This window comes from Solea solea, chromosome 10 (assembly GCF_958295425.1).
Source record: "Solea solea chromosome 10, fSolSol10.1, whole genome shotgun sequence".
Classification (NCBI taxonomy): domain Eukaryota; kingdom Metazoa; phylum Chordata; class Actinopteri; order Pleuronectiformes; family Soleidae; genus Solea; species Solea solea.
The window spans coordinates 13,369,334-13,388,536 of NC_081143.1; the positions used below are offsets into that span (position 1 = coordinate 13,369,334).

General features: G+C 40.1%; 1 protein-coding gene across 3 annotated transcripts in view; it reads right to left on the reverse strand.

Annotated features, from left to right (window-relative positions):
• ctnna2 (catenin (cadherin-associated protein), alpha 2) overlaps positions 1–19,203 on the reverse strand; it is a 252,270-nt gene that overhangs the window by 21,956 nt on the left and 211,111 nt on the right. For all 3 annotated transcript variants that reach the window (XM_058639879.1, XM_058639880.1, XM_058639881.1), the window contains 4 exons: positions 12,176–12,268; positions 9,954–10,110; positions 9,270–9,470; positions 3,096–3,247 (listed from right to left, as the gene is read on the reverse strand). In XM_058639879.1, coding sequence (XP_058495862.1) covers positions 3,096–3,247; positions 9,270–9,470; positions 9,954–10,110; positions 12,176–12,268 — 603 coding nt within the window. The remainder of the gene's footprint in view (positions 1–3,095; positions 3,248–9,269; positions 9,471–9,953; positions 10,111–12,175; positions 12,269–19,203) is intronic.

Here is a 19,203-nt window from a genome sequence, read left to right on the forward strand (position 1 = left end):
GAACATTCTCAGTGTGGTGTGGGAATATGAGAGAACAGAGAGCAAGACTGCAGACTACACAAACCACATATGCTTCAACTTTAGATGCCGCCAACACTAGCTGTTCCTGACCAGCGTACGCCTAGGTTCCACCATGTCAGAAGGCAAACAAGATAAGAGAGATGGCACAGAACTGACTTCTCAATGAGTGAGTGAGAGAGATTAATTTCACTTACTGAAGCCCGGAAACTGAAGACAGAACATCACTTTTGCCCAGAGTGACTCTGCAAAGGGTCACTGTGTTTGTTGAGAGGGCTCAACAAGCTCAACACACCAAAACCAAAGGAGAGGCACACAAAACTAATACATTTTACCTTCATTAGCAATGAACACATCTCTTCAACATATTGAATACTTTCACTTGGAGTCCTGGGGACACAACCAATTGAGATTGGTTTACAATGAGCAGGGTGGACCTTCAAACAGAGCTTTGTGACTAGAAACTGGCAGGTCTAACCTTGGCAGGAATAGAAATTGTTACCCCTCAACCAAATTTCCTTCCATCCATCGATCTTCTATGCTCCACAGGAGATTCGCAGAGGGTGCTGTGCCAATGTCAGCTGACATAGGGCGATAGGCGGGGTACACCCTGGACAGTTCGCAGTCCATCGCAGAGCCACATAGAGACAAACAAACATTCACTCTTGCATTCACACCTATGGTCAATTTAGAGTGTCCAATTTACCTAACCCCCATATTGCATGTTTTTGGACTGTGGGAGGAAACCAGAGAACCCACACACACATGGGCAGAACATGCAAATTGCTGATTTTATCATTTTAATTATGTCCTATCTTTCAAAATGTATCATGATTAAACACTGCTGTGCAGTGATTGTAATTCCTTAATGTTAACCTTTTTTGAAAGGGAGTACTCTATAATGGCAAGAAAAATGCAAAGTTGTTAAATGGCTACACTGGGCTGCCTCATTAATTAAGATTAGTGGGTTAGCCAGTTTACTTTGACAGTGGCTCGGTAATGAAGTTGGTTAAATTTTAACTGTGCTCCAATCACCATGACAACTGTATGCTGAGTGGCTAACCTGCTGCAAAGCACCAGGTTTGGATCAAAACATGAACATGTGCAACAATCATTTGTACCTGAAGCTGACATTTAAAAAAGCTGAATTTGTGGTGTTGTCACAGTTATTCTTTAATACGTGCTATTCACAGACTAGCACGCTGGGATGATTAATTATATCATAGCTACAATAAATGTTTTACACAAAAGCATCTCTTGCAACGGCCATAAAGATGGACCTCTACAAACCAACAGGTTGCTCGTAGACCATGGCCTATGGCAGCAATGAATTAAATTTAGTAGTACATTGGCTAGCAATTGTGCTCAATGGTGATTCTCAACAGTGATTGATCCATTGTGGCCCACTGATCTCTGATATATGACTTTATGTGAACATAAAATCTGCTAATGGACCCATTGAGACACAGATTGTATAAATAAATGAAAAAATAAAAACCATGCCCAATATATCATAATATGGTTCTGAGCTAGGCAAAAATGGATGAACATCACCCACTAAACAATGTGTTCAGAACACATGGAATTTCATCAGGCATTTCATCGGCAGTAACCATCTGTTTTGCAGGTATATGATGCATTGCTCTGCCTAAATTCATTTGTAAAAGTTTAATATCAAACACTTCCTTTAATTTAATCGATTACAGAAACAATATTTTGCTTGGTTTTGTGAGCAATACACATGTCATGCTGCATCACAGGTGTGAGTAAAACAACATACCTTACGCACTGTGATTCTCAGTGTTGTCAGCACTAGTATGCTTTCACTCCACTCAGGATTGTGTGTGGATTTACAACACACTTTTGGTAAAGACCAAGGAAACACTATGTTTTTTTTTTATATATATATTTCATCATGACTTTCAAGTCCTTTCAAACACTCAGAGAATCAGTTTCCTAATCCATCCACAGCAAGATCTGGGTTAAAAAGAAAAATTCAAAAGGAGCTTTTGGTTGGCTTGAAAGGGAGAAAGATAACATAGACACAAAACGTTTCCACAAGAAATAAACTATTACATGTGGCAAACATGCTATTTATATGGTGGAGTGAGACAACAGCAACAGAGCAATGATCTTCCAAGCGGTTTCCTCAGAAAGTAATTGAACTTGGATGGGATTACGAAGCCAGCTGGTCCCGGGTAGTTCAAAGCTGCCTGTTTTACATTATTTACCAACATCAAATTATTTTCCATAATTAGATTTTTCCAGAGCTTCACTGGGAAACCTTCCAGCATGCATAATGTTGAATAAATAAATTACATGGTGAAGAAAGTAGGGCCAGTGTGGGTAAAAAATACAGATATTGTAGCATCAGAATACTATACGTATGTGAGGCAGTAAAGCTGCTGGTGTCATCTTATTATGCAGCATTTTCTTATCATGACATTGAGTAAAATGTTCTGCCATCTCTAATGGAAATCCTGTTCACCTGTGGATTTGAATGATGGTTTAACTCACCATTAGGTGGTATGTTTGTGTTGTTGTTTATTTTTTTCAGAAAATCTACTTTCATCAGTTACAGCCAGCGTCACAGTTTGCTCTATCAATAATGTGGCACAGAGACGTCCCAGAGAAAAAAAAAGACGAGAAGGTATCTGTGCATGTGACAAATTTGTCTCATCACTTAGGGTGATGAATGCCATGAATTGAAAGATTTAACACTCATGAGTATAATTAATCAATTTTCAAATCTTTAAGTGGGAAAAATGTCACTACCTAGTTTTTCAAGTTTGTCAGAGGAACAAAAATGGAATGAAAAACATTCACCATCGTGTATGAGATGATTGTAAGGCTTAATACAGACTCACTGACTATTCCCCTTACTATGAAATAAGAGAATTATTCAGATTTGTATATTCATGAAATACCCAATCCAATGATTTTTAAAATGTGGAATAAATCAGAAATTAATAACGTAGGTCTTGGTCAACATTTCCAAACATATTTGATTACATTTTCTGCGTATTCTAGTGGATCTTTTCTCCCTTTACTTTTTTTAAAGGAGGTAATGGACATACCCTTATCATGAGGACAGCTTTCCTGATGTCACGGACGCCGTCATATACCAGGCGGGATGCATCAATGAACTCATTCTCCTCAAAGGCCTGTGGGGGGTTGGTACTCAGTGCTTCAATAGCTACCTCCACTTGTTCAGCAAAACGGGGCATGACTGTTGGGATCGAGAGGTGACAGAGGGGAAAACACAATACAAACATGAGAGTCAGGATCAGAACATTTGCTAGTAATTTGCATTTTCAGAAGGAACGAAAAGTGGAAACTGCAAGTGAAAGCACAACTACTCCTGTCAAGGACACGATCACAACCCTTTCATCTGAAATTTCTATCCTGTATCAGCCTCTGCTCAGTTGTGAACTTAATGTCACCCTAAACACCCTAAACTATTTGCACACTGCAATGAAATAAGCTACATTATTTTACTTTTCCTTTACCCAACAAGTAGATAGTCTATTGGCTGGTGTGTGGGTGTGTGTGTGACCTGTGAGGAAACGGCCTCTATGACACTAACTTGCAAGCTCAGGCAGTCAACTGGCAAAGCCTATGACGGGAAACAAATTCATCAAAGTCTTTTGAGACGAACAAAAGCCAGGGAACAAAAGAAAAAGTTCCAATTGACCATAAAAAATGGAGGGTTTTGTTGTCAGTATCAACTGGCCAGTCTTTTTTATGTCTAAATGAATCGTGCTGAATGTGAATAGATATTGTTCAATATTCACGCACACAGGCAGAATGTTTGAATACATAGCAGGTTACCTTTCTATAATAATCTCCCACTGAGTCACAATAATTGAATTTGTAGTTTAAAAACCTTTTCTTTTCTTTTCTTTTTTTTTTTCATATGAAGTTTGTGCTGTGGCAAATTATCATAACAAAAGCTGTCACACAGACAGTTTTCGCACTGCTTTAACTATTATGTGTTTTTCCATGCATAATGATCATTAAAAAGAATGGCATTTTTTAATTAAGATTTGTTTTAAAATGATCAGCAACACATACATAGATGTGTACTATGTTAAGAAAACCTCCTTCAGAAGATAAGACAAGATGGGTCTAATGAAGAACAAAATCATTTCACCACATTGGTGCATATGCTGCATTATATACATATGCATAATATATATTGTCTGATAAAAACCACAAGCTATTTACTGTAGTTCACCAAACATAAAAGGCACTACAAAAGTCTCACCCATTTTCTTTTTTTTTTTTCTTTTTAATTCTGTTTAATCCACTTACTGGGGAAGCATAAAATAGGCTCTTGGGAATAGCCGGGAAGGCGTTTAAATAGAAATATTTAAATGTTCTCCAAGCTCTTAATGAGCAAAGTTGCTGATGGTAAGGGGCAATTTCACTCATTCCAGATGAAAAATGATGAAGGGAATTAAATGTGACCATGTAGGAATAGATTTCTTTTTTTTTCATCCCTAGGGCAGGCTTACACATATAAGTAAGAAGTTATGTAAGTACAATAAATGCTTTAAACCACAGTAAAGACGATGTCCGCCAGTGCCTAAAGAGCTCCTGCAAGTGCAGTGAACACAATAATCCAAACAAATTCACAGTTGACACTGCACTTTGCTAAATCCACACGAATGCAAGAAAATCTAAATACTGAACATACATGAATAGTTTTTTTTGTTTTTTTTTCCAACAGTATAGTTAACAAATTCATATTATATTTTGTTCTTTGAAGAAGCAAGTTACTACTTTTGTTCAGGTCTCTTTTAGGGACTCTGCAGTCCCACTCCCAACAGAGTTTAAGAACATCATCCCACTCATTATGTTGCTTTTTAGGCCAATGCCTTTAATAGTTTAGTACACTCTTACTGCTCTTACCAGCTATTTTTAGCAAGAAATTGTTTCAAATGCCAAATAGGAGAAAGATAAGCTGATCATAGTCAAGAAGTTACATTCAGTAGTGAGTGTATTGTGAAGAGTTTGCACTGCAGATTTTCTTTTCCACAAAACAGTTTGTGCATCAACGTCCATCTGTATCATATTAACTTTTAAAAGCCATTTTTTTTCATTCATTTCAAATTCATTTATTTCATTCTTAGAATGTTCCTCTGAGTTGGTGTATCGGCTGTCGTTTCCTGTTTAATGTAACAAATATGTCAAAGTGGTACTGATCTGTGGGGGAGCAAGGCTTCAGTCTGCCTAACTTTAGCCTGCTTTTTCGCTCTGCTCACCTACACTCAGAATGTTTTCACATACTTCCTCAGATTGCTGCTCTCATAGTGATTTCCTCATCAGCACTCTCTGTCAACTACCACCTCTTTTTCTGCACTGATAAGGACAGCTTACCTCCTCTGCTTGCTAAATGAACCATCCCGTTTCACAGTCTGACTAAAACATCTTTTCCCATCATGATATTCATACATTGGATACAAATTTTAAGAGTGACTCATCCAAGTCAGCAACAGCGTACGCCTCAAGGTACCAGGAGGCCATTTTGAGTATTAAGGGAGCATTTACTCCCCCAGTTCCCCTGAAGTACAATGTGTTTTCTGATTAGAGGCATCAGCTGTTGTTTCTGATTAAGGATTTTACAGGACATGCTAAATATTTTACGATAATCTGCTGATTAGATTAGCCACATGTCATCAGTATCCTGTCCTCAGATCAATTGTTTTAAAAGTAGACAGTGCAGAGAGTGTCCTTACTTCTATTCCTCATGCTCAAATGGCTACACTTTTTTTTAGTGCACTTGATCCACTGATTTACTGACACGCCATGTGGGTGTGAGTATGTGTGTTACTGCTCACTGCAAAAAAAAAAAGGCTAAATCCCAATTACTGTGCGCCAGTGTAATAAGAAGGAGTAATGCCACCCTACTTTTCTACATGGGGCAGTGACTTAGGCCATATATCAGTTCTTTAATCTACCCTATCCAAGCTCCACATTAATGATCAACTTTAAAATGTTTGAGGAGAAGATTAGTTTAAACACAAGGAGTTAGTTGGCAGAAAAGTGTCTCATGGAGGGGGGAGGGAGAAGGGGGCTTGGGCGGAGGGGAAGAGAGGCCATAACCACTTTCCCATTAGGCTATTGATTTTTCTCCCTCTCAAGGACATGCTTCAATCCGAGGCCCATGTGTAGACTGTCTGTTAGGAATCTATGGCTCAGCTTTACACAGAAGAGTTGTGTGCCTTGGCTGCCCGTATTTGGCTTGGCCATAAATTTGACCACACTCAATATGAGAAAGAGGGATGAGCAAATTGAGACAAGGTCAAAGGGCAGCTGGTTGTGATAGGTGTCCAGTGTTGATGTGAGAGCTGCCAGGAACACAGACAAGTGGCTGTGATTGGCATGAGTGGCCTTGGGCATAAACACAACTGCAATCAAATAAAAACAAAAACAGCCAACTCATAGATTGTCTCTCACAAACACACACACACACACACACACACTCACTCTCAGGGAGAGTGTTTTACACATGCACACCACTGTGAAAAGGAAAAAAAAGAAGAGAACAACATCAACGAATTCCACTAAAATCCCTGCTCAAATCGCTTAGTGAAATCCTTGGTGACAGCTATTGATTTCTTTGGTTGAGCCTCGTTAATTGGACCCTGTACCCTCTAGAAAGTGTGTGGTCCTGCGGTCCTTTTCTCTATTCAGCTACACTTAATCATTTTTTTTCCCAAGATACAGATTTCTCCTTGACTGTGTTGAAATACACAGACATCAACTCTGTGAGGACGGATGGGAGAGGGTGGCAAAAGTTCACAAGGATCAATAAGTGCTTTATGGCCCAGATCAGATGTGCATGGTAGCCCTTAACAACCCCAACTACCACCAAGAGGGATATAGGCAAGGGAAACACAACAGCTTTTCATCAAAGAGAAATATGGAGCAAATGAAACGCTGGTCTAACAATAGTTGCCACTCTCCTGCCGTAACATCTCAGTTAGCAGCCAAAATTGAGTGGACATGAGGCCTCATTAAAGCTTAATGCAGAAGGTCTCCTTAAGGCCATGCAGCTACTGAGACCTGCTGCATGAGAAGAGACAATATCATTGTAGCTCTCGGCTTAAGGTTAAGCAAGACGGGATGCTGGCATTCTGAAAATCTGCTGCTTGTGGGCATTCATCCTCTTGTCAGTTTAATGCTAGGTTTCTTGCTTAAGTATGCTACGGGCCTACTGCAGCTATTTATCTGAGGAGACACTGCTGTTTTTGTCTTAAGGGTGGAGCGACTTCATCCGAATTGAGTTTACCTGAGAATTAAAGAGAGTTGGGGTTTACTTATAAGCGGAGAGTAGCTTTGGTCAGCACATGGTAAATTCTACCCGTTCATTTCTACTACATTCAATTGTTAATCATCGCGATGGAAAGAAACAGAAATGGTCCAAGAGACACTTAAAAGAGAAAATAAAATTATATCCATTATCCAAATGTCTACAGTGACTGTGGCACATTTAGTGTTTTAAAGAAATTAAGTCAATAATAAAAAGTTCCTGGCAATAAATGTGTTGTGAAAATACAGTTGCAGTTTAGTTGAGTGGCAATGCAGTTTTTTAAGAGAGAGGTTTGTGTTACTGGTAAACTGCAAAACCTGTACTGTTTACATTGATCCAAACTGGACAAATGACCCAATCTGACCTCGAATCCTATATCTCCTCTCGCTTGAATACACCTTTCAGGTGAGGCTTCTTGTGTTTACCAGTCAAAACAACATTGGGATGTATATTTTCAAAAAACAAACATGTGATAAAGGAGAATCAGTGGGTGATCGATCTGATGCTCTGACACGCACAGTTCTCTATCCGTTAGCTCTCCGTAATGCTGACATCATCTCTCTGGGCTCTGCTGACTATAAAAACAAGCTCCATACTCCATTGGGGATTAATAGTAACAGCAGTACAATTACATAGTCTAAGCTTGTGACAAGGTTATGGTCATACGAAATTGACCTTAAGTGTCCATGAGATATGCCACTGTACTTCGTCAATTAATTACCCCAATCAATTAAACTGAATTATGCAATAATAGAACAGAATGCGCTTAAGATAGCATATAACTAGTACTGTTGGTAGTCCATTAGGGTGGAGATGAGTGCCAAAAGTGGGGCTTAGACAGATGGCTGTGTGAACACGTGACTTGAGTAATGCTGTTTGCAGGTTATCATCTAGCAGGGAGGGGAGGTAATTGTGTCTCTCAATTATCCTGGAAGATGAAAGTAGGGAGCCAAACAATAGATACACTATCTCGCTACATAGGCTCTAATGGGAGGGATGGAAACTGGGGGGGGATGAGAGGGAGGACGAGAATGGAGAAAAAAGAATGAGGAGGGGGATTAGAAGAGGGACTGGTTGACAGAAAATTTGCTAAACATATACTACAAATTACTGTCAACAGACCTCTTTGCTTTTCAAATTGTGAATCACCTTTATCCACTCATGCATTGTCTCCCGCTTTTATCCTCCACATGAAGGCCAATCCCAGCTGACATAGGGAGAAAGGTGGAGTACACGCTGGAGTGGACCAGTCCAGGGTGGACCAGTCAATCGCAGGGCAAACATATAGATGAACAACTATTCACACTCAAATTCAAACCAGACATTATCTATCTATCTATCTATCTATCTATCTATCTATCTATCTATCTATCTATCTATCTATCTATCTATATATCTATCTATCTATCTATCTATCTATCTACTGAAAACAAGTATTCAGTCTTCTGGTTGGAGGACAATCTTTACTTTAGGTGAGAGTCGTGTCTGCCTAAAACCTGTTGTACACCAGGGACAAACCAAGGTCACCTGGAAAGCTGTGACATAGAAGCTGGAAAGTGACAGAGTGGGAAACAAAGATAATAACTGATAAAAAATGGATGAAACGAAAGAGTGGCAGAAGAGTGAACAGGTGGCGTTGAGGGTTTGTATTTGAGCCAAGATCGAAATTGTGGGACACTGGGTAAAGGGCGGTGTGTCTGTAATTTACTCAACAGACTGAGAAGCTAATGTTAGTGCAAAAAATGTGTGTGTGTGTGTGTGTGTGTGTCAGACAACTGCTCATGACAGTAGCTTAACTTGCCAAAAAGCTTAGAACATAATGTCTGATGCAAGCACAATCCAAGGGTGAAGGAGACTGACTTAATCTACTCCATACAATAAATTAAACTGGAGCTCCTTGTGCCACGGCAGCTTTGTATTACAGTGCACAAACCAGTCTCAGACAGAAGCTTGATGGACTCCAGCACACGCTCAGTGTAGACCCCAGGTTCGTAGTTTTCCATCTCAGCGTTAATGATGTGGACCACACGAGCAGCTCGGCCCCGAATGGCTCCAGCAGTCCGGTCAAGAGTGTCCACATCTCCCTCTTGCAGAGCAATTACACATTTGTTGACATCCTCAAGGATGTGGTTCTCTAGGGTGAGGCAAGAAGAATGGCAGTGAATGGAACTGGACAGACCTCACAAAAGTCCTTGTAAATGTAGATCAGTCATTTCCTTAGAAATCATGTGCTGATGATTAATACAGTGTGATTCATGTTCCTCCATGAAGGTCAATGGATTTCCACAATTTAGCTAATAAAACCATCTCATCTAAACACTATGAGGCAATACACTACCATTTATTGTAGATCCTTCTTCATTTTAGGATCCATATATAGAGCTGACATTGCTTTTTTTTCATGAGACAATAAACAAACAAACAGTAGCTGAGACAAACACATAAAAAGAAATGCTTGCAACAAATGAAAATTACCACCAAAAGCTGCTGTTTCAGGTCTGGTTGTTTAATGTATTGACTTCACCATTTCATATCCCTTTCTTGTTTTGTTATATTATTATTTTCAGACGTTGTTACTGCCTGTGTGAGTCTGTTTGTGTGCCATGTTCCCTCATACCTGACACAGAAAGGAAGTCATCCACTGAGGTGATGTCATCCACAGCCTCGGTCAGAATGCGCACCTGTTTCTCCCACTGATCTTTGAAAACGTCCATGTTGTCCTGGGCGACTTTGCTTTGGGGGCGCGCCGCAAGAGTGAGCGCAGCATTGATAACCTGGCAAGTTGGAAAGCACATTTTAAACCACAGCTGTATCACTATCCAACAATGTCAAAGCCATTGGTTAAAAAGTGGTACTGATATCTAATTTCTTGAGCTTTCTTAATTGATATGCCAATACATGTTTGAGGTTTTGAGTGAAAGTACATTTTAAGAACCCATTTATCGTTCATACTGCAGATGATGTCTCTGAAGGATAAGCTTTATCGGAGTGAGACCACATAGGGTTACTTGTTAGTGGGATCACTGCTTTGTTGGTTTTGGTGTCTCCATGGGACACAAAATGTCACAGTTGCAGGTGGCAATTTATCATTTTGATTGGTCCAAGCTTCAAGAGGGTGGTTTTTTATCTAATATGAGCAGATATGTAATATGTCAGATGGTAGAAGCTGGAGAGATTTATGAACATATGACAGTTGCGTATTGCACATAAACTTTTTTTTTGTTGAAGCCATGATGGACAATGATTCATGACCCTCATGCCAGTCCTACAGTGGCTTCAGAAATGACTCAGAACCCTTGACTTGTGTCATCTTTATTGTTGTAGATTTATTTTTAATTTTAGACTGCTTTCAGTAATCCACATTGACATTTTTTAAAAAAATATTAATTGTAGATTTATGAACGGTAATCCCCTTGTTTTCTCATTGACTTCCAGGCTGTAAACAAATAGAAACTAACATAGATTTAGCACTTGTATTTTTACAGTAGACAGCATGAGGAAGGGACAAGACCAGCTGTAACACAGAGGGTGAGTGATTGTGTGATTGTGTTTTAAAACACAAATAAGGTAATATTTGGATGCAACATGGTTGGACAAGTTGAGTACTCTGATTTGAATCTAATTATACAGACATGTACACAACTTAATCAGAGAGTTTTTAACAGTGAATGTAAAGTAGACAAAAGTAATAATCAGACTGTTCTGCACAACGTATATTCTATTAGCAATTTGTTGTACACATGTACACATTAATGTCTTCATAAACAGAAACAAGTGGAGCGATGACAGAATGGTTATAATCTATAAGGTTTGTATATAGTACTGTATATTTATGCTGTGGTCCGCTGAGTAGTTGGCACATCCGAAACAAACTTTGTTTGATGAGTACATGTAGATCCTCAAGACTTAACAAAAACATAAGCCAAATGGTATACATCATAATTTACGATGTGAGATAATGACAAAAGAAAAAATAAAGAGCAATAAAAGTCTAAACCTAAAATACAGCACAGATGTGTCTTGTCCAGAGGGTCTATCACACTTTTATACAGCTTGAAGACAGATAATAAAAAAAAACAGCAAGTATCTTGACTTCAAGAGTCTGATCTGTGTAAGATAGAAACATTTGGCTTCCAGCCAAAAGGAGATCAGAACTTCACAAGGTTTGAAGGTGATAGAAATAAAATAGCTCTTTTAGACATGGGCAAATCATATCAGCAGACTTACAGTTTTAATATCACTGAAGTGCTGGCATCTGCGCTAAACCATCATTTTTAGTCTCCTCGTCCTTCATCACTTCTTGCCTTCTGAGAGGTTGTCATAGCTACATTAATCTAATGTAGCAAGGAAGACACTACATTCTTGACATGACAGTTGTTCAGTATGTTGTGTAGTGTATGTGTACAGATAAGTACAAACGCTGGGAATATCTGTTTCACTGCCTCTCTGTTCATTCTTTTCAAGTCACAAAAATCTGGGTATGTCTTTTAATCTATTTTGAGCACTGCCAAAAGTTATCAAGAGATGGTTTCTCCTCAACTTTTTAAAGTAAGTGCATGTCAGCAGGTGCACATAGTTGGGCCCATGCATTAGATTCAGCCTCCCTAATGCATTTCTCTTCTCCATTACTGTGTTGGATCCCCTGTGAATTAGGCCTACCATTTAACTTGGACACAGCGCATCGATTTTAACTTCCCTGTTGCTTACATCCAGAGAAACAGCACTACAAGGTCCTCCCACACATTACTCACTGCTTTTCCTTCTAGTCCACACACTAAGAGCGGCTTTCTGTTTCTAATGTTTTACAGTGAAACGGGAATCATTTTGGAGTTTTCTCACCTGTGGACATAAGCTGTCAATTTGGGTGGCAGCCATACGAACCAACTTCACACCCTCTTCGTTGTTGGAGATGGAGCAAGCTAGGTTGGCCACCTGGGTGAAAGTGAGCAAAAACAATGACAGTTGTTAAAGCCTGAAGCTAAATGCTTTTTTTTTCCAAAAAGGTCATGTGCAACAAAAGGTATTGCCATCAACCTGGCACACGTTGATCGGTATGTTTTGAAACAACATTCATGCAGTTAAAATGAATCAGAGACAATGTTATCAGGAACACCAGTGTACTCCATGCTAGGTCTCAAATAAGATAGTTTAGTGAGTATTTTCTCATGGAGTGCACGGTATCCAAATTAGAAATACATGTATGTAAGTGGGCAACCTTTGATTGTGAATTGCGTCCATGTGCGCCTTTCTATTCTTGATGACCCCTGACACTGCTTTACTCTACAGTTTTGCCATTTACACCTTTTTCTAACACACATCTATCATATCCAGTCACATGCTGCCAGAAGCAAATTGGGGTTAAGTCTCCTGCCCAGGGTCACTAAGACTAGCTGAACCTTGGATCAAACTCTGACCTTCAGGTTGGATTCCAAACCACTCTACCGCTCTAACCACGGCTGCCGCAATCAGAGTGCACCACTTTACGTGCAGTCCTCTTTACCTCTACTGCACATGGATGTACTTATCAGTGTGAACACACAATACAGGCAAAGTAGCAAGTGGAAATGAGATGAAAGAAAATTACAGCCCAAAAGTCTGCAATCAGGCCTCGCATAATGATTATCATTCCTTCTTGGTTGCCCAGCAAAGAAACACAACGATTAGTATTAAAAAGGCTGTAATGTTGGTGGACACGTTGTTTTGACAACAACCTCACATCAGCTCCAGTCAACTGTTCAGATTTAGTCAGCGACATTCTATTCTATTCTATTTGAAAATGCATACAATGGAATCAGGAGGAGGCAGTGTAAATGGGCTGCTGCAGCAGATTCAATTGTTAGCGTTGGTCTTATCTATAACTCACAGGTTCTGTGCTTAAGTTTATCAGCAGCGTTGATGCTGGAACTTCAACATAAACTCATTACCCAGCAGCAGAGCCAAATCGTACTGTTGTGTATAATACCATGTTCTACATTTCATGTTTTTTTTTTCCCCATAACTTGTTATTAATGTTAATATTAATAACCACTTAGCTCTAAACTCTATGAAAAACGGTCTCTTTAATTTCGCTCCACAAAGATAGTGTTATGCTTACACCAACAGATGGAACAAACCATTACGAAATGGGTTGTCAGGTGCAAAAGTGAAAGTCCCTTTAGCAGAATTTTGCAAAGGGACCCAGGGAATGAATCTGGCTCTGGGTTACAGCTCCACCACCTGTCTCCTTTCTCCTCAGTAGATGCCTAATCATGGCCCTGGTGGAGACAGCCTCTCTGCCTCTGTGCCAGAGCTAGAGCTAGAGCCTATACAATATTCACCGGATTTATCAGCCATTCTTTTCTAAATTCCACAGCTCCCACTTTATAAAACTATAACAATTGGCAGATCTGATATTGTAATATTGTGCCCTAACATGACAGACATTTTGTATGACCAACGCTTTATGGCTGGGTTGAGATTTACAGGGTGAAGTGACTGCGTACCTGTGTCACCCTGTGTCACTTGTAGAGCTGCAACTAACGATTAGTTTCATAATCTATTGATCTGTCGATTATTTTGCCGATTAATTGTTTGGTCCATAAAATATCCGAAAACCTTAAAATATGTTGATCGGTGTTTGTCAAACCTGGAAATGATGATCTTCTTGAATGTCTTGTTTTGTCCACAAACCAAAATGATTACGTTTTAATGATTTCTGTGTTATCCAGAGCAAAGAAATGAAGAAAATACTCACATTTAAGAAGCTTAAACAATCGGAACTAAGAAAAAAGCTTCAAACCCGATGAATCGATTATCAAAATAGATTTATAATCGATTCATCAATTAAAAGTCGTTTCATCGATTAATTGTTTCAGCTCTAGTCACTTCAGTATGTGGATCTTGATAAAATATGTAACTGATATGAGATGGTCATATCAGAATCCATCCAGCTTATTCCCTATACTGGTGAGTAGTCTTCAACCGGCAGCGCACAAACACTGGACGCTGTGATAATCGACCCACACCATAGTTGTCGCGGGGTTCTGAAATAATAATGGTGTAGTTGATACGCTGTGGTTGTGTTGCCCTCTAATTTACCAAGTCCCCGGGTGTACAAAGTGAAAAATACACAAAAATACTATTTACAAAAAAATATACAAACAAACCACGATTCAAGTCCTCCAATCCAATTCAAAATCCAATTCAATCAGTTAGAGTCCTCTGTAACAAAACCCACACTGAACTCTGAGGCCCACAGCAGCCCCCCTTAAGCAAATAGCCCTTCCCACCAGGCTTAATAATAAATAAAAGCAGTTTTAAGCTGTTTACACAATTACAATATTCCGTCCATTGTCGACCACGCGGGATGCACCGTGGAGAGTTTGCCAGTCCAACACAGGGCCAACATATAGAGATGAACAACCATTCACTCACACACGTAATTTAGAGTGTCTAATTAACCTCTGCATGTTTTTGGACTGTGGGAGGAAACCAGAGAAAAGTCACAGCACACAGGGAGAACATGCAAACTTCACACAGAAAGGCCTGGACCGGGGACATGACCTAGGAACCTTCTGGATGTGAGGCGACATGCCATCTCCCTACACATCTGTTATGATGAAATACACAAATCTAAAGAACACTAAGAAAGAAACACGTGTGTGGAAATGTGGAAGTAGAAACGATGAGGATTGACTGATCGACGAGAGGAGGTGGAATAGAGCGGTGTTGTGCTTTAACAGCAGATGAGTAAAAATGGTTTGTGTCTGAATCTGATTAACAGTAAAGCCCCACAGTGTAACACCCTTTGTTGCCTAAGCAGTTACTGCAGCGAGTGGGTTGCACTAGCTTTTAAGTGATGGAAAAGCAGGAAGAAAGGGAGAGGGGAAACTCATGTGGTGAGTTCGTGTGTCAGCGTTGCACGTGGTTAGTGACATGTCTCTCAAAAATAAAACAATGTAGGCGAACGCTGTCTTCTGGAGCCTAATCTCACTCACAAATTCACTGCTGCAGCTACTGGTTTTAAATCCATCAATAAACATACATCTTACAGTATCTTACTTCTCTCCCACTTCAGTACAAAGTGGTCTCACCTATGACATTTGCTGCTGTTGAAGATGCATGAGAGAAGCGTTTGAGAAGACACTTGCAGTTAAGAATGTGAATGTTTTTTTTCCCTGATAGAGACCTAAACTATTTGCAGTTTTACTACTATAGAGGATATGGCTGCGACGGACTGGCGAACTGTCCAGGGTGTACCCCGCCTATCGCCCGATGTAGCTGAGATTGGCACAGCACCCCCCGCGACCCTCTGGCAGAGGATAAAGCGGTAGATGATGACTGACTGATGACTGACTATAGAGGATATGATGATGATGAGAATGCCTGTGACAGTGCAGAGACTAGTTGCAATGCTTAATTTAATTAATTCAGAACCAAAATAAGCAGCTTTATGAGCTACAGTACCTAGGTTTCAGGCATGGCTGTGCTGCATGACAGGCCTGAGTAATCATTAGAGCTGGGGCTGCAAAGAGGAACTTTATTGTATGATTAAAGTGCCAGATGTTTTTTGTGTCTCAAGACAACCCTTCATTTTTGATTCACGTCCGTCTTTGTATCCGTGTACAGTTTGTTTCAAACGGACTCCTTCAGGACAGACATATACAGTGGCCTTTCTAAGTCAATTTAGAGATAATGTGGACACAGATAGCTTAGTGCTACATATTTTGTAAGCAATAAAAACTCATTGACAACATTTGAAGACTACATGTCTTGACATCTGTAGAACACTGACTACAACCCTTAAAGGGGTGGAAAAAAATAATAAGATACAAATGAAATATTCAAAAACCATTACAATCATGTCTCACAATTACAACATATATGTCCCCTGTTGGTGAATGTGTAAACAACGCCAAGGTCCACTGTTTGACGAGTCCACACACACACACAGAGCCTGCTGTACTCCTAAATGAAGTCACATATCTCCACAGCATCATTTTATTGCCCGGTTAATTTTCATAACTTAAACATAAACTCTATATAATCTAATACAATCATCAAGTTAATCAGATTTCAGCATGTGCCCAGACTTTGAAACCAAACTATACAGACACATGCCTATTGGCAGAATATGGTGCCAGTTTGTATTAGCACTTCCAGTGCTCACATGTCACTGTTTGAGGCATATTGAGGCAAATCAAATTTGTGTTAGAGGACTCTTGCTTAGAGCTGCGTCTCTTTACTCATGACAGCAATGAGCACATTGATGGATTGCAGTCCTTAATGTGAAGCAGTGTGTGTACAGTATGTGTCGAAATGTGTGCGTGTGCCAGAGAGACACAGGGTGACTTCACAATTTGCCTCGGATTTGTTATGATCTATAATGTGTATATATATATATATATATATATATATATATATATATATATATATATATATATAAATATATATATATATATATATATATATATATATATATATACATATGTCTGTGTGTATGTGTCACCGGCTTTCAAGAAGACAAACGTGTACCATGTTATTTCAGCCATTTTACGGTCACAGTGTAATGAAGTACTTGACCAATAAAAAGCAGATCTATATTATCTCTCGCTCTTTTTCTGGTCTGGCCTGCAGCAGCCCTTTGACTGCTGCAGTGGGCCCATGGAAGGCAAAGGGGCAGAGGTCTTTCTGGAGGCTGGAAACATGCCCAACAGGCACACTCCCACTCCATCTTCCCAAACGCAGGCAGATCTGGGCCACACTCAGTGTTGCAGCATCTAGCCATAACTACAAATTGCAATTATTATTAAGGAGGCTTTGTTTTTCTTTTTTTTTTTTATAAAATAAATATGAAAGAAAGAAAGGAAATATATGACAACATGACTAAAGACCCTGGTATACTCATGAAGCGCATTGCAACACACAGGCTTTTGGAACCACGCACAAAGAGTGCGTTGGGTGTGAATGGACAGCGCATGTGCAAACTGTATCTCCGCCCCAACGGTAGGTGGAGTATTAAGCCTTGCTCACCAGGCAGATAAAGGATAGTCATCTGAGCCTCGAGCTGGTGACCCACGAACCGGCTGACACCCAGACTCCCCTGCTCGACGGGCCTTTCAGCTGTGAGCAGCTCGAACCAGACATGTCCGAGGGAGCTGTAGCAACGTTCTCTTCTTTTTTGGTAGGAATGCATCCTATTCCCTGGTGAAGTCAGGTACTACAGGACCCTGACGCGCGAGTATACCAGGGTCAGCGCACTTCGCCGCACATGCTGGTACCAGGGCCGTGATGCTGATGCGTTCAAGGACGGTGCAACAAAATTCATAATTCAAGGAAGCTTGGGCATTTAAGTGTGCATGTGTGTGTGTGTGTGTGTGTGTGTGTGTGTGAAAGAGAGAGAGAGACAGAGAGACACAGACAGAGACAAAGCTGTTGAATGTTCTATTTTAGCCACAAACAAAGAACTATCGATTTAGTCCCTTTGCTGTGCTCTGGATAATCACTTCAATTCTAATTTGATGAAGGTTTTCCACTGCATTTGGCAAGATGGGCCTTCTCTTGTATGTGATTTAAATCAACTGGATGAAGCTGAATAACTGGAAATGGATCTGATAGTGTAATTTTGTCCAGTTTCGTAGACGGATGGTTGTTTTTAAGACACACTGATGATGTAATACAGTAAATAACATCGTAGCTCTGTATCTTTATTGCTCTATTGAATCAATTGTGTGTTTTACCTCCACTGGGATGCTTAAATCTCTCTTTTCACGAATGACCTTTTCTTTCTTTTGTGATTGTTCTATATTTGATTGTTCTTCATTGAGTGCAGCCTGACATTACCTCTGGAGTTTTCAGGTGGTGTCATTAGTGTTACAGAACAAACCTACGACAGATGAACGGGCACAAAGGGTCAGTAAATGTGTATCAGGTGTTTATTATTACTGAACATAATTCAGCTTAGTTAAGATGCTCAGTACCCTGCCAGTCATTAATGAGTGTGTGTCATATTCACCAGAGCAAAAACTAAACACAAAACAAGAAGATGGGCTCAATGACTGGTTAGTGACTTCTAAGCTCAAGGTGTGACTGAGCCAAAGACAGGGTCAGTCAATGTGTTGTTTCTACAGCCACTTCAAGAAGCAAGAGGTGGACATAAAACGGAGAAGAATGGCAGTGGAAGATGTAATCAGTGGAGATGACATTTTAGGCTGCCTGGCTTTGTTCCATTACGTCCATCATCTGGATGTTTACTTTTGCAAGGATGGTGTTAAGGGGGGTTCAAGGACATAGGATAAGGCACAGTCTTTTATTTCTCTCAAATTCACAAAATCACATGGTTATTTCCTCTCTCTCTCTCTCTCTCTCTCTCACACACACACACACACACACACACACACACACACACAAACACACACAGAGAGTTAATAAATCAGTCTGTCAACATAGATGGAGCAGAACATGTAACAGGGGAAGACAGTATGCAGACTGTGAAACAATTACAGTTCTGCCCTCACAGGAGCACCTCTATTTGTTTTAGTCATGAGCTGTCAGCTCCCAGTGGTGACGCCTGCACATGCAATATAGGGACTGGAGGTGACAGCAACAGGTTAAGGTGCATGACATTAGGTAACACGCCAGATGTCAAGTCTGTGAGAGGTTCAAGTCTACAGGGGATATCAAGCCGTCAACCTGCTGAGACTGACCATGAACCACACCTTTGAAAATCAATCCCTATTAAGACATTAGACGCGGACGGCTTCAGGGAGAATGCCCACCAGGCTTGCAACATCAAAAGGCATAGCAGCTTAGTCAACAAAAAGAAAAACAAGAAACCCACGATCAAAAAGCCTACTCCTTTTTTTTTGCCTTGTATGGTGTGGTAACAT